Source organism: Hypomesus transpacificus, unplaced genomic scaffold (genome assembly GCF_021917145.1).
Source record: "Hypomesus transpacificus isolate Combined female unplaced genomic scaffold, fHypTra1 scaffold_146, whole genome shotgun sequence".
NCBI classification, from domain to species: Eukaryota; Metazoa; Chordata; class Actinopteri; order Osmeriformes; family Osmeridae; genus Hypomesus; species Hypomesus transpacificus.
Genome location: NW_025813717.1, coordinates 491,553 through 506,238, shown reverse-complemented (window position 1 = coordinate 506,238; position 14,686 = coordinate 491,553). Strand labels below are relative to the sequence as shown.

The following is a 14,686-nucleotide window of genomic DNA, read 5'->3' as shown; positions in this document are numbered from 1 at the left end:
TGTAGTCTAGAGGATGGGTTCAGCTTGCCTAATCTTCACTCTGTTGAGCAACAGCATCAGACAGATTTTCCTGATTGATTGCAGTATTGAAGTATGAGTGAATGATGCGTTTAACTCCAGGACCCGGTTCGCTGTCTGACCCATCATCAAACCATTCAACCAATCAGAAACAACAGTGGTTCTTGATAAATTGCTTTAAAGAAAAGATCAATGGATGTATGTAGACATTCTCTATCACACTTTATTCACATTGGCTTTTAAAATATGACACCGCAGTTTTGATTTTCACCTTTTTTTGTAATTTTTTTTGCTCTGCAACAGAACAGCGATTTGGCAGAATGCAATTTAGAAGTATAACATTCATTGGATGCACCCCATGATACATTTATACATTGAGAGAAACGTTGAAACATGATGGTCGCTTAACTATATCCCATTCATGCACACATTCTGTAGAATACTCTACCTGATATTTATTTAGAGACACCATTGAATAACTATACAGTTAGCTGAGTAGCTAAACAAAAAGCCTTCAAGACCACTGCGAACACCTTAAATCATTTTGCGATGCTCATTTAAAGCTTCCTACTTTCTCCTCTCACAGACAAAGTAACGCTTGACCAAACAGTGCTGATCGCTCCACTTAAAGTCCTCCATGGATACAGCGCCGCAGTTGTTGGACAGCGGCATCTCCGGAGCATTTACCCCCTCCCAGTTGCGCCACGCCCCCACTGTGACATCACTGGTCCACATCCAGAAGCCAAAGATACGGCTCTGTCTCAGCCCCACCCACACGTGACCTGAGAGACCAGTGGAGCTCAGCTTCTGCTTGACTACCATCTGATCGTGTAATGACGTGATGGTCAGCATTCCGTCGTGGTTTTCGAAGCAGTACTTTAAGGCTCCTTCCCAATCCATTTTCTGATAAATGATCTCCACCGTCATGAAGTCTTGGAGGGGTTTGACGTGAGAGGAAAACACAGGAGAGAGGATTGTTTGCATACTTGTGGTTAGGTGGAACATAGAACATATTACATTTATATATCATTTATTGAAATTGTATTTTTCAGGTGTGTGCTAATTTCAAATCAAAGTGTGCTACATCTTTAAACCACCCAAAATGACAGTGCTCTCCCATACTCACCATATCAGTGCTTCTCTTTAGAATCAGTTGTACATTACTCACCTTTGTAACATAAGGCTTTAAATTTGGAATTGCAGTCCCCAGCATGAATCGGATAATTTGGGTAATTTTCATTTAATCTTAAGTATTGACAATCCGTTTGACGTATTTTTCCAGGGACGTTTCTGTAGTCAAAACACGCTCCATCCGACCACTCCCAGCCATAGCTCTTCAGACCAATCCAGAAAGGAGAGCTGCTCTTTATCTGTGTAACCTCATCATACTGGCTCTGGTCTCTAATGACAGCCAGGTCAGCGTGTCTCTGCTGACAGTAAGAACGAGCCCCACACCAGGTCATCCTCTCAGGGATCAGGATGTGTCTGTAAGAGGAACTAAAGTCTACCACACACACACACACACGCGCACACGCACACATACACACAGCAGGCATGATCAAAGTACTATATAAACAGGCAGCAAAAACACATTGACTTGGTGTCAAGTTTGTTATTATTTTATCATTCAACAGCGAAGCGGTAAGACTCTACCTTTGTTATAACACACGAAGGGAAGTCGCAGGGAACAATTCTCCCATGTCACATTGTTGTTAGTTGTGACTATTGCACAGTATTGTTCATCTGTATTGGTAGAGTTTGACCATCGTGTAAAATCAACAGGCTCTCCATTGGACCACCTTAGGCTGGTATTTCTACGATAGAGACCGATCCAGGCCATTGCATATCGTTCAAATCCGGGGTAGTTGTCATTTTGATTGTACACAGTAACAAGGTTGGTGAAATTTGTCGTGCAGTAAGTCTGCGCCTCAGACCAGTCCATGCTTATTTTTGAGTGAATAAACTGCCTGATGTGACCACCGATAACTAGCGTGTCACCGCATGAGGACTCTTGACTCCTGACACCTGAGAAAAGAATGTGTTTGGTGAGTTCATATCGTGTATACAGTGTCACCTACCTGGGAACAAGGTGAAAGGGTACACTATCATCCACCTGAGATCACAATATACATGCTGAGATAGAAAAAACTGGGTGTGCTGATCTCCCATGTTATACATGTATTTTGTGCTGCGTCCAAAGTGTCATCGCATCATGCTCACCTGAGCAGAAGAGCAGAAGTAGAACAATCATCTCCATGGCGATGCCGGGGTCGGAGTGGGCGAGGGGAGGTTGTGGGGTGGAGAGGTGGAGTGAGAGGGTGTCGGAGTGCAGACATGGACGTCGGAGGCAGTTTGTAGTGTTTGACCTGCAAGCCGGTTCAGCGTCAGTCTGTGCCTGTATCAGGCATCAGCTTAGTCATTTACATTGATAGTTAACAGGGATCTAAATCATCCTATCCCTCCAGATCCAGCAAAACGGTGACCAAAGAATTGCATTCCTTAATCGTTACGTGTGCTAAGCAAAACCTTTTCACTTTTCATTACTGAGAACCTTTCTGATTATCTGCCTGGTGTCTCGTACAGTACTGTGTGTTTATTGTACACGTGTATGGCTGTAGCATTTGGACACATATAAAAAAAACTTTATCAAACAGTATTTACCAAACATTATTTTAAGTTTCATAGGACAATTCATTTCCCATTATTTAAGTTTAGCGGTGAGCTTGATAGGGTTGCATTGTTTTCCAGTGGAATGTTTAATAAAGTTGTGAATGTCCTACCTGGTGAGGAGAGTCAGTTTGTGTGCTGCCCAGCGGAGTGACAGAGAGGGAAGAGAACAGAGTTTATATGTAAAACTCTGCTCAAGAGATAGCATCGCTAATGAAAATGATCCCGCATGACACCAACCATTCAAAAAAGAAATCATGCAAAACACATGGGTCCCTGCACATAGGGTTTGTTCATCATTCTTCATTTGATTTATAAAGTGAACACATGCATTTCCACATCTAACATGTAGCTGTTGTTATATTTGACGGACAGGGATATACCCAGTATTTAGAGGTTGTTTGTTTAACAAGAGGATAATTAGCAGCTGGTTGTCTGATTTAATGGCTGATTCATCAATTCATCTTTAACATCTGAATGAATTGATTAATAGCAACGGATTTACCACTATTTACCAATGTAGCTTGGTAGGGGTGTACAAAGATCTGTGTCTGTATTAAACAATTATCCATATATTGCCCTGAAGTAAAAACATTAACGATGAAATAACATAAGAATTTGGATGGCTGAAGTCATGCTTTATTCAAACACATTTTGGTTATTATTCAGTCAGGTTGACCATAAGGAAATTAATCAAACACATTTTTATCATTGCATGATGCTTGCATAGTCACAATTCCTTTTTTTTTTTAATTATATTGATTTCTAGAAATAATTGTATTACATCAGGTAATCAAGTTTCAAAAGGACCAAACACTGGTCCCGCTCAGAATCAGATGCTATTTACATTCAAATAAACCACTCACAAATGAAAGGACGCTTGACCAAACAGTTCTGATCGCTCCACTTAAACCCCTGTAAGTCTACTGCGCCACAGTTGTTGGACAGCGGCATCTCTGGAGCCCTGCCCCCCTCCCAGTTATGCCACTTCACTGGGACATCACTGGTCCACATCCAGAACCCTAAGATACGGCTCTGTCTCAGCCCCACCCACGCGTGACCCGAGAGACCAGGCTCTCTTTTCATCCTTGCTTCTAGCACATTCTGATCCTCCTGAGACATGATGGTCAGCATGCCGTCGTAATGCTCAAAGCAGTAGTCCCGAGCGTCCTCCCAGTTCAGTTTGGGCTCGCTGACGGGCTGGAAGTTTACGTTCCCTGGAAGACAGAAACCCAAGAATCCTCAAGGTTACACAAGAGAAGAACTCCAAAACCACCATTTTGAAGTGAAATCAGCACCAAGTTCTGAGGCTAGCTTCGCATTGTCAACAGCTGTGTTAAGATTCCAGCTAAGTAAGTAGATAAGAATAAGAAAACAACCAGTCAAATACTATAAAAAGTGCTAAATGTACAAACAGATATTTCTAACTAGTGGACTACTTACCCTTGGAGCAAAAGACTGTAAACTCTGCAAACGAACAATTCTGGGTAGATATTGTTTCAGCATATTGGTTCAAAATAGTACATTCATTCTCAGCAGAGTGTTTCCAATTTCGGAAGTGTGAGCAGCCTTCATCGTCCCACTCCCAGTAATCATGCAGCAAACCGATCCAGAAAGGAAGGTCACTACTCTTCCCCTTCTCGATGACCTGTATGTTCTGGTCCTGGTCACTGATGCTGGCCAGGTCACCATGGCGACGCCGGCAGTACCTCAGTGCGTCACACCATGTCTTCTGGTGTTCAATTAGAGTGTACGTTCCTTTGGCTGTGGAAAACACAAGATTTGCTGACAACTACCAACATTGTAACGTATTTGTTTGTTTTGCGATGAATATAGAACAGTGGGCTTTTCAAAAGAAGTTATCTACTGACTTACCATCGCTGCACATAAAAGGTTTGTGGTCGCTGCAGTTAAAAGCAATCCATGTATTATTGTAAATGCCTTCACACTTTGGATCTTCAACAGTGAAATCTGCTGGTGGTTGGTTAGATGTCGTAGGCTTTCCATTTGACCACCTGGATCTGTTTGTAGCCCTTTTGTGACCCAACCAAATCGACTTTTTACTAAGATTCCTAATTTCGTTGATATCTTTATCGTCGTACAAAGTGACTAGGTTAGAATCATTTTTCTTGCAGATGTCCTGTGCGGTAGTCCAGTTGACCTTATTGACCGACGTTTCGAAATTCAAAAATGTTCTGAGGCGATGTGATGAGGTCTGACCAAAAGAAACTGTTAAAAACATACACATTTTATTATACTTTAGCTTGATGTTTAGTACTGTAGGAGTGGTAGTCAGAGATCTTAATGAAGTCCAAAGTAAGTTAACATCTCTCTTACATGAGAGTATGAAGAACAGGGGGGTCATCTCCATGGTGTCAGCAGGGTCACAGTAGGTCCGATGAGAGGCAAGGTTAGACTGTAGTTGAGTTCTGTCAAATAAACTGGACAATAAGCCCAAAGTGATATTTTTGTGATAAGTAGAGTACACCACAAGTACAGTACATATACACAAGGAAAGTTATATTGCTTTGTTTTCTCTTACAAAATAATAATACATGAGACAATGAGATGCTGTGTTCATTGGTTTGCAATAAATTGTCAATGATACGGTCACAATCAACTCTCATAACACAGACTTTATAACATCCTGGACAGTGTTATAATTCTATTCTAGACACATAAAGTACTCTATACAGAAGGGCAACACACAGTGTTGAATTGGTGTACAACTATCTTTATCTTTTTCCAGCCGGTGTGCTTGAAGTGTTGGATGTTTCTTACCTGCTCTGGTCTGATGTGTGCAGAATACCACCACCCAGTCTGTCACATATAAAGGCTGCATCTCAGGCCGACGACATTCTTACACTTTGCCAACCATGTGTACATAGTCAAAAATGGAAAAGCCTGTCAGGTTGATTATTAACCCAATAAACTGTCATCTAGCATGGTGACCATGTCAGGCAAAACCGTCCTATAAAACATGTAGTATTGTTTGTGTCGGGCTGTATATTGCACGGCAGGATGGAACTTGGCAATGGAGACTGTACTGTATCTTTGACATATTAAATATGTCAGAGATACTAACCCTATCCTTTTTATTAACGTGGCCACAGGCCTTCAAACCCAGGTGCATGCAGGGACGCGTTGAAACCATTCCACCATTTACCCATCTCAAGGTCATAAACCTTGACATCGAACCTAAGGCTCTTGTGATGGACACTGTTTGATCACTTAATTCACATGAACCGCTTAGTTCCATATACTGCTAAATGAAATCTAACTATAACTGAAATGATGCTTATTAGGTGAACAACAAGGGCTGAAATAAATACACTTTTGTGTAAATATAATTCAACTTTGTCGGTGTGCACAGTACGGGTACAGAGCCAATGAAGTGTAGTTAGCTTCTAACCAGAAGAGCAAACAATAATAACTTAACTATGCAACATTACAGTGTAATGAGATGTGGGGCAACAAACAGATTGACAGAGGTTCAAGTGAAATCGTTCAAGGAAACAAGGTAATACACGATATATGGTCTCCTGAGTCGCAGCAGGGAGGAGAGGCAGGGTGGGAGGTCAAGTAGTGGGGTCTGTGTTAGAGGTGAGGTGAAGACGCTGGTCGTGAACCTCCTGGAGGGACAACGGAAGCTTCCGGAGCTCGTCCCAGATGAACGGGGAGAGAAGAGGCTGGTGTTTGGGGTGAGAGAGATCCGGCAGGATGCCTCACTGCCCTCGGCAGGCAGCGTTTGCGCTGGATGTACCTCGATGGAGAGTAGCCAGGTACCGGTGACGTGGCTGTGACTGAGATGTAATTAGTCTGAAAGCTCTCGATGGTCCAGCGACGAAAGTTCAGGAGTGGTTCTCGGAGACGGGAACGCCCAGGAACTTAAAGCTGGATACACGCTCCACCTCGGCCCCCTTTATTTTGGATGGGGTCGTGGGCACGGCTCTTCTTCATCAATGGGTAGCCCACAATGATCTCGTTGGTGTTCTGGTCCATATGGTATGTGTGCAATCCAAAGGAAAAACTTTACACAAACCTATGTCTATCAGATGGCTGAGGGGTGAGGGAGTCGGGCTAGTAATCAGAAGGTGCCGGATCGATTCCCCGCCGTGCCAAAATGACGTTGTGTCCTTGGGCAAGGCACTTCACCTTACTTGCCTCGGGGGGTATGTCCCTGTACTGACTGTAAGTCGCTCTGGATAAGAGCGTCTGCTAAATGACTAAATGTAATGTAAATGTCTATCAATATCACACTTGCACTTGACAAGGCTTCATGTCGCTTGAATGCAAGGATCTGTCATGGATGATATAGCCTGACTGTGTTTTTGTACTGTGTCATTTTTGAGCAAACATGTCCTCTGAACTGGAGGAAACACTATTGTGTCTCCTGTGTTTCCCCACCGGACAAGCTAGATTTGAGAGTGAGGGAGGACATGAAAGGGTTGAATGGACAGGTGTCTGAATAGGGCACCGTAGCAATTATAATATTCATCATTCATTTTGGGTGACGGCAAAGGGTGAGATTAGCATAAGTCTGTACAAACTAGAGAAAAGGCCTCACCTTTATATTTGTACTCAACATATGTTACAGGCCTGAAGAGATATTCTATCACTGATCGACTAAAAAAGCGTTGCATTTAACTTTTTTTTATTGACTGTGTGCGACAGTGTTTGGGACATTTCCGTGTTTGTGTTTGCTCGTCATCCTGGCTTCCAGCGGCGTGAGCTGCTTAACTGGAGGCCCTTTGTTCTTCTCAAAAAACAACTTACTTCCTGAAATACACATTTGAATAGGTGCATCATAGTCAAATGACATCCAGCAAGCTGCCATGGTTCTTTCTTTGTGTCCGTTCCAACAAACAGCCTATGTGGTCTGTGGTGATATGGTCAGGGTTGTTGATTTGTGTTATTGCACCAAAATATTGTGGGAGGAGACAGACAAGATCATTCAGACACCCTTCTTTTAGAGCTGTAGAAATACAACACATAGTTTGTTTGGTGACTTCGGAAATTAATTCATTTAAAGAATATTTGAGTTTGAGTCTACCATGTATATAGTAATGTGGCTGACTGTTATCCAAAGCCATGCACAGGAGGGATTTGAACCCTGCAACTTCTCAACATGCAGTTGAATGCTTTACCTGCGAGCTACACAGGTCTATCTTCCCTGTACACTGTTTATTTTTGTGATGAAAACCTACATGCAAATCTTTTCTGGGTCCAGTTCTGGGTGAACTTCACGGCACTTCAGTTAGCCGGATCATGGAGACGACATTGTTGACAAACATGCAAACTCATTCAAATCAGCTTTCAAGGGAATGAATGTGCTGCTTTGTACAATGGTAGGTGCCCAAGTTTGATGATGAAACCGAAATACAGGCATATATATATATTTAACTTTTTTTTAATGTACTTATATCATTTAGTTGAACTTCAATTGTACCCCTTGTTTAGCATTGTGTGGCATCCGGAAACACAACCCTGTTGTTCTGTTCAACACTACCTATTCAAGCCAGTTCACGCTCCTTCAATTCCTGTCTAACTAGTTTTCTGTTTTCGGCCCTGATCCGTCCATGATATGTCTGGTGCACTGGAAGCGGACGTGCTTCCCGGCTCCGCCGACTGACTGATGTGAACGTCAGACTCCTAACGTCTCTAACGACTCCCCGACGAGAGACATGACCCCATCATCATCCTGTAATGCGCTGCGGCTCAGCTTCGTCGCGCCTCATTGGTCCTGATGCCAGCTCCTGGAACTGGAAACGGCCGTCCCGGGCTCCTGGTAACGACCCCAGTGTCGGGGGGGGGGGGCATGAGGGGGTGGGAGGTGAAGGCCCGTGCCAGCCCTCGAAGCACACTTCGTTGTTGAAGCAGCGGGCCAGCGGGCAGCTTTGTGAGCCCTGACTGCAAACATGCAGGTCGGCACCGGGACCAGCTGTTTGTTCTACAGAACGGGCTGTATTCAACGGACAGCGAAAGCGTAACGATTACGTTGACGCGTGTTATCGTACACAGTCATTGAAGATAAAGTCACATGAGCCGTGCCACCCAATCTGGACTAACCCTGACGCTGATCTCGAGGAGAGCAACGTTGGCTGAGCGTCAATCCCTACAAGAGGCGGAACAGAACCAGGATGTGAACGGAAAACAAGTACCAGCCTGTGCTGCAGTCACAAAGCTGGTTTGACCGTTGCATGTGTCATGACGGTTCCAGGAGATGCAAATCACCTATTTCCAATAGGCACAAAAACTTAGAGAGGGAGAGAGAGAAAGAAAGACGGTGAGAGAGAGAAAGAGGGGGGAGAAAGAGTGGGGGATAGAGACTTAGGCGTTGTCTACACTCTTCTTTGGATAACAGTATAGTTTGTCATAACGAGGACACATTTATTATTGCAGCAAAAACTGTAGAAACCTGGTAGTGGTCAAAGCTTTTGGATCACAAAAACATATCGTAAATAAGTAAAACCACGGCTGAATTGTTATGGTCTTGAGCAGTTATAAGGTTGTCTGGTTTGTTACTTGGTTATCGTCACTGCTTTGTGAGATTGCAACATTTGGAAAAACCTACAAAAGAATCTGTCTCGTCTCAGACCGGTGACCATGTCTAGTTCTGATCTAGTTAAACTGGCATTTAATGTTCTCATCGCTCAATGTTCTTGTCCTTGTTATCCTAAATGGAGACACACTAATGTGCGAGGCCACAGTGGTACTTATGTCATACAGGTACTTAAAGGTGGATGGGATTACACAACAGGGCACAGGGCAACTGCTCTCACAGAGGTCCTACGGTGGCTGGAGAGGGACAAACCAGTTCAGCATACTGCTGAACACAGGGCTCATTTGACTTCCAAATATCCTTCAGCGCAGCGATGTAATCCGGACGACACCGTGAGTGATGTGCACCTTTAATGACAGTGACTGCATTTTTTTTTAAATATTGTCACAGGGATGTTTTTACACGCACAAATGCACTTTAATCTCCCTTGCTCCACTGAATGGTGTCACACTTCACATGGGCTTTTGATATTGATATTCGAGACAGCCATGTTTGAATCGAGACAACACAGGGATTTTCCCCGTTGCACACTTGAGAGCGAATTCGAATCAGGCCTTTGTTAGCATAATCGTCTCTTTCTCTTCTAAGAATCCAATGGACAAGAACACTTGGCAGCTCTGTGACATGAACTGCCTGTGTGTGTGTGTGCCTGTGTGTGTGTTTGTGTGTGCGTTCGTTTCTCCTTTCGGGGCGCCTAAGCACCCTATAGGCAGCTCTTTTCAGTCGCTTCTCCCTGTGCCAGGAAAGTGCCGGTAGGCTTGCGCCTAAGTGTGTGTGTTTGTCACCGGGCCAGCGGAGGACACAGACCCCATGTGAAGGCACAGGGCACGCTGACCCTGAGAATGCGGAGAGCGGCAAACTCAGCGGGGAAAACGGGGACTGTCAAACCGAGTCCACGCACCCTCACACCGTGTGCTCGACGCCACTTCGGAGGGGAAGTGAGGACCGGAGGCCCCGGCGTCTTCCTGGGCTCGCCTCCCCGGGCGCCTGGAAGACGCGGATACCGCCACCCCGGCTTTCTGTCGGAAGAGGAGGGGGAGACGGAGTTCGTCGTTCGCTCCGGGCTGACGAGCAGCTTCCCTCGTCGCTCGAGTGTGTGCGCGTGTGTGTGTTGGTTGGTGCGCGTGACAAAATGTGTTTGCTTTATTGTCTTCTTCTTACCGAAGGATGGTGGAGCGGGCGGAGGGTGGAGGGTGACAGAGTAGACGGCGTTTCTTCTGGAGGACCTCCACGCTGTCATGGGGGGAGGTGAAACTCAGACAGAGCCACACCCCCTCCCATGGGGCCTTTGACTCGACCCTCTGCTTGACCTGGGTACATCCAGCGTTCGAGACGTTAGCTATACAATAAATGGAAAGTGTGTGCGTGTGTGTGTATGTGTGTGCGTGTGAGGGGGGGGGGTGTCCGTGTGAGCCCAGTGAAGCGAGAGACGGTCAGGGACTAAAAGGGGGAGTTCACGGCAATCAATAGAACACGTTCTCATGAGGGGGGGGGGGGGGGGGGGGGGGTGGATGAGATATTGGATCGCAGTGGTCAGGGGGAGCGGTTTAAGGTTAGCGGCTCACTGGCCCCAGCATGCCAGAGCTGGAGTGTGCGTGTGTGTTTGCGTCTGTGTGAGAGAGAGAGAGAGAGAGAGAGAGAGAGAGAGAGAGAGAGAGAGAGAGAGAGAGAGAGAGAGAGAGAGAGAGAGAGAGAGAGAGAGAGAGGGTTATAGTAGTTGTATGTGTGGGTGCGTGGGTGGGTGGATTCACGCTGGGTCGGCAAGCAGGGTTAAGCCACGGCAGATCCGGACGCCACTGGAACGAACGCTCCATGAATGACAAATAGTTTCGAGGGCAGAGGGAAGCTAACTGGAGAGCCGAGGAGGGGGCCCGACTGAGGCAGGCAGACGGTCAAAGTCACCCCCAGCCCCGCGGCTTCACCGCCTGGGTCAGGAGGAGGGGTTGAAGGGGTCTCACAATCTCTGGTTTAATGATTGATGCGAGAACATTAAGGGACCTCAGTCCAACGTGATAATGATGAAGATAGAAAGAACAGCTATTATGGGATGGTGCCACAGTTGACAAGGTGGTCACAGACAAGAAACAAGCCGTGTGTGTGGATTTGTGTTTTCTTGCTTGTGGGCCTATGTGTCTGTAAGTGTGTGTTAGTGATAGTGTGCGTTTATTTCTATCAATAATAATGTTGTCATAATAGTGACTTACTGGCACCTGATAAGCTGTTTCCCAGTGGTTGAACCTAGGTGACAATTGGCTGGTGCTCTGGTCTGCTCCCACCCTGAGTGAGTCTGCAGTGGGGAAGCCTGGTTCCGTAGAGGGAGCATTCTGCAGGGACGGTGGGTATCCTGGGAAGTGGAGTCCAACTCCAATGTCATTACAGGAGAATAGATGGTTTCAGGAGGAGTAGATGGGCAGATTATCTCACAACACTGCTAAGGGGAAGGAGGGAGGGAGGGTGATGGATGTAGGGAGTGAAGGAGAGAGAAAGATAGAGTGGGAAAGGAGGGGAGAGAGAGAGAGAGAGAGAGAGAGAGAGAGAGAGAGAGAGAGAGAGAGAGAGAGAGAGAGAGAGAGAGAGAGAGAGAGAGAGGTGGAATGTCAAAGACCCAGATAGTATAATACAAACATGGGCCGGATCTTTGAACTCCCAGAGCTTTTTCTAAAGCCTCTTGCGATCCATCTGCAGTTGCTCAGATACGCTAGAAAGCCATGACCAAACCCAGTGCTTGCAATTTGCATCAATAATGAAGTTTATAACCCTAACCAGAAAACTGTAAGCATGATCAAATTACGCAATACTCCTTTAATTCAATTTGAAGGCCTTGTAAAGATGGTGACTATTGGGTTTGCTTGTCCCCGACTAGAGATAAGATTGATGTGACGGCAGGGAATATGTTAATATTAATTGACTTGAAATGTGTCCTGTAACTTGTATTCTCGAGCTCCGGATAGCCACAGAGAAAGTCTGAATCACGCGGTAACATTAGCCAGCCGCCCGCATCAGGTTTTTTCTCTCCACAAGAGCGATGACTTCATTGCTTTTCTTCCTCACTCTTGTTCACCTCACCCGTCTTGTGTTCTGATTCGTCAAAAGATCAGGTGAAGCGGCGTCTGAATCAAGTGGAAAGCTAAATGTCCTCTCTCCTGGGCATGTGTGGTGGGAAGGCATCCATTGGTTTCTGCTTTGCTCCCCTCAGACGGCAGACAGTCGGCAGACAGACGGCAGACAGACGGCAGACAGTCGGACAACTTGTTGAGAGGCCCGTCTTCATTTTCATCACTTCCTGTGGTGTGACCTTCTCCTTCTGAACAACGTGTAAGTGCTCCATTTAACTGACCTAAGTTGTCAGGCCGATGCGGACACACTGTTGCCACAGCAACGGGGAGTCTATGTGCATTTATGCGTTTTAGTGTGTTTTGTGTGTATTATAACCCTTGCCGGATGCAAGGAAAGATTGGTCTCCAATGACAAGATGATTGACTCAAGAGATTCATTCATTTTCTGGACTAATTCATTTTTTTTTTAATCTGCAAGTACATACATAAATAAACAATAAAAAAGACAGATGGTTCAAGAATCTGTTATTTTTCTGTTTTCATCTTACTCTAAAGCGAAACACATTTAAAACCCAGTCTTGTGTTGCGGTAAGATGCTGTACTAAATCAACAGGACATGGTTTATGTGAAAATCAATGTTTGCCTTAAGAGAAAGAGAACATCATGCTTTCACATATTCCTATTATTCTCAACAGGGCTGTTGCTACAGTGCAGGGCAACCTATGAATCACAAGTGTTGACAAGTCAACTTGACAGCTTATTGGCTCACAGCCATGTTTTCTGTTTAGCTAACTGTGGTTATTTTTCAAATAAAAGGTGATAAACATAAATCATGTATGCAGCTTACTGGAATTCTGTCATGTTCACGGACAGATTTGAGAAATAATCAGAGCTTCCACTGTAGTAAAGCTATGTAGAGTTTGTCAGAACTCAACAGACCCAGTCTGATCTTTGACATGATTAGATATGTTTTAAATTGCAGTTGAATGGGTCTCATATCTGTCTTTTTTGATATTTCAAGTTTGTTTACTATTTGAAACTAGTACAAGTAGGCCTACAGGGAGACTAACATACTTTGCCATACTACAAAAAAAATATATTTTTTAGTCTTAGCTTTGGTCACTGTAGATATGTTTTGGGTATTACATGATGTAATTTTGTTTTGATTTTAGGATCACCATTCTGCCTAATATTAGATGCGATGATTTTCTTGCAATTCCATCCAAACAGTTTGCCGGTATGGAGCATCTAGGCTTCTGATCTTTCAAAACAAAGTTATGCAGTTATTGATTGTAATACTGTACCCACTGTATACAAATATGATTTTGGAAGCAATGTGGGATTATAAATGAACAACCACACAGCTGTTTCGCTAATCATTTATGTCCATTAGTCTTGTGTTGAGCTTTCATCTTTGCACATTTTTGTCAAGAGGGAAGGCAGAGATGGGAAAACAATTTATTTTTAGTTTAGTTTCTTTTTTCTTGTCTTCATTATACAGTAGTTAACTTCACTGAAACTAGGGCATTGATGAACATTCTTAGCCACAGTTTCCATGGAAGATATTAACACTGTGTCAGATGTACTGTATGTTTACCTTGACAACACAAGATGTTTCCAGAGGGGAAACCATTTTTGCTCTTTTCAACTCTTCTCCTAAGCGTTCCAAATGTTGCAGAACGAATAGGGACAGCAGCGTGAATCTTTGGAGTCCTGAAGAGAAGTTGTTGGTGGTGATGAAGAAGCTGTGCATGTTCTCCTCTTCCCCAGGGCCTAGGGCTCCACATGTCTCAATGGTGAGGACTTTGTATGAAGGGAATGTCAGGCTGGACTCAATGACTTTGTCATTACACTGACAGTGTTTGCTAATCATTCCTCATCCCCCATTACTATCATTGTTATCCTTACAATTGTATTGCTGCTTTGGCAATATTTACAGCTGTATATTGATGGCAACAAAGCTTTTCGGAAGCTTTTCGGAAGGTGGTTGGAGCCCAGTCTCTATTTTCCTTTTCCTCACGTCTCTATTTTTCCTTTTTTCTTCCTCTCTTTTCTTCTCAATCTCCCCCCATTTCCCACTTTTTTTTCTCTCATACGTCACGTCCTTCTTGTCTCCCACACCTCTTATAACTATCTCATCTCTCCTCCCCCCCTCTCCTATCGTATCAGGTCCTCCTTGTCTATGGTTGTGCCTCTCACACCAGACCTCTTTCCTGTGATGCTTTCATCTCTCTCTCTCTCTCTCTCTCTCTCTCTCTCTCTCTCTCTCTCTCTCTCTCTCTCTCTCTCTCTCTCTCTCTCTCTCTCTCTCTCTCTCTCCCCCCTCTCTCTCTCTGTCTCTCTCTCTCACGCAGACGCACACGTATACATCTTAACCCCAGCC

The 14,686-nt window shown here is 44.6% G+C and overlaps 2 protein-coding genes across 3 annotated transcripts; both read right to left on the bottom strand.

Annotated features, from left to right (window-relative positions):
* Positions 1-223: 223 nt before the first annotated feature.
* Positions 224-2,850, bottom strand: LOC124488598 (C-type mannose receptor 2-like). The gene is made up of 5 exons (XM_047051298.1): positions 2,799-2,850; positions 2,239-2,384; positions 1,672-2,043; positions 1,187-1,522; positions 224-950 (listed from the first exon to the last, which is right to left on the bottom strand). Exons 2-5 carry the CDS (start codon positions 2,273-2,275, stop codon positions 586-588), a joined length of 1,110 nt encoding a protein of 369 aa, XP_046907254.1. The 5' UTR covers positions 2,276-2,384; positions 2,799-2,850; the 3' UTR covers positions 224-585.
* A 510-nt stretch (positions 2,851-3,360) lies between these two features.
* LOC124488599 (C-type mannose receptor 2-like) lies at positions 3,361-5,505 on the bottom strand. 2 transcript variants are annotated; one of them, XM_047051299.1, is made up of 5 exons: positions 5,395-5,441; positions 5,023-5,126; positions 4,561-4,914; positions 4,129-4,449; positions 3,361-3,902 (listed from the first exon to the last, which is right to left on the bottom strand). In XM_047051299.1, exons 2-5 carry the CDS (start codon positions 5,054-5,056, stop codon positions 3,535-3,537), a joined length of 1,077 nt encoding a protein of 358 aa, XP_046907255.1. In that variant the 5' UTR covers positions 5,057-5,126; positions 5,395-5,441; the 3' UTR covers positions 3,361-3,534. The 2 variants fall into 2 exon arrangements, with proteins under 2 accessions (XP_046907255.1, XP_046907256.1); XM_047051300.1 differs by lacking the exon at positions 5,395-5,441 and adding an exon at positions 5,467-5,505 and having other exon boundaries at positions 3,363-3,902.
* Between the last annotated feature and the right edge of the window lie 9,181 nt (positions 5,506-14,686).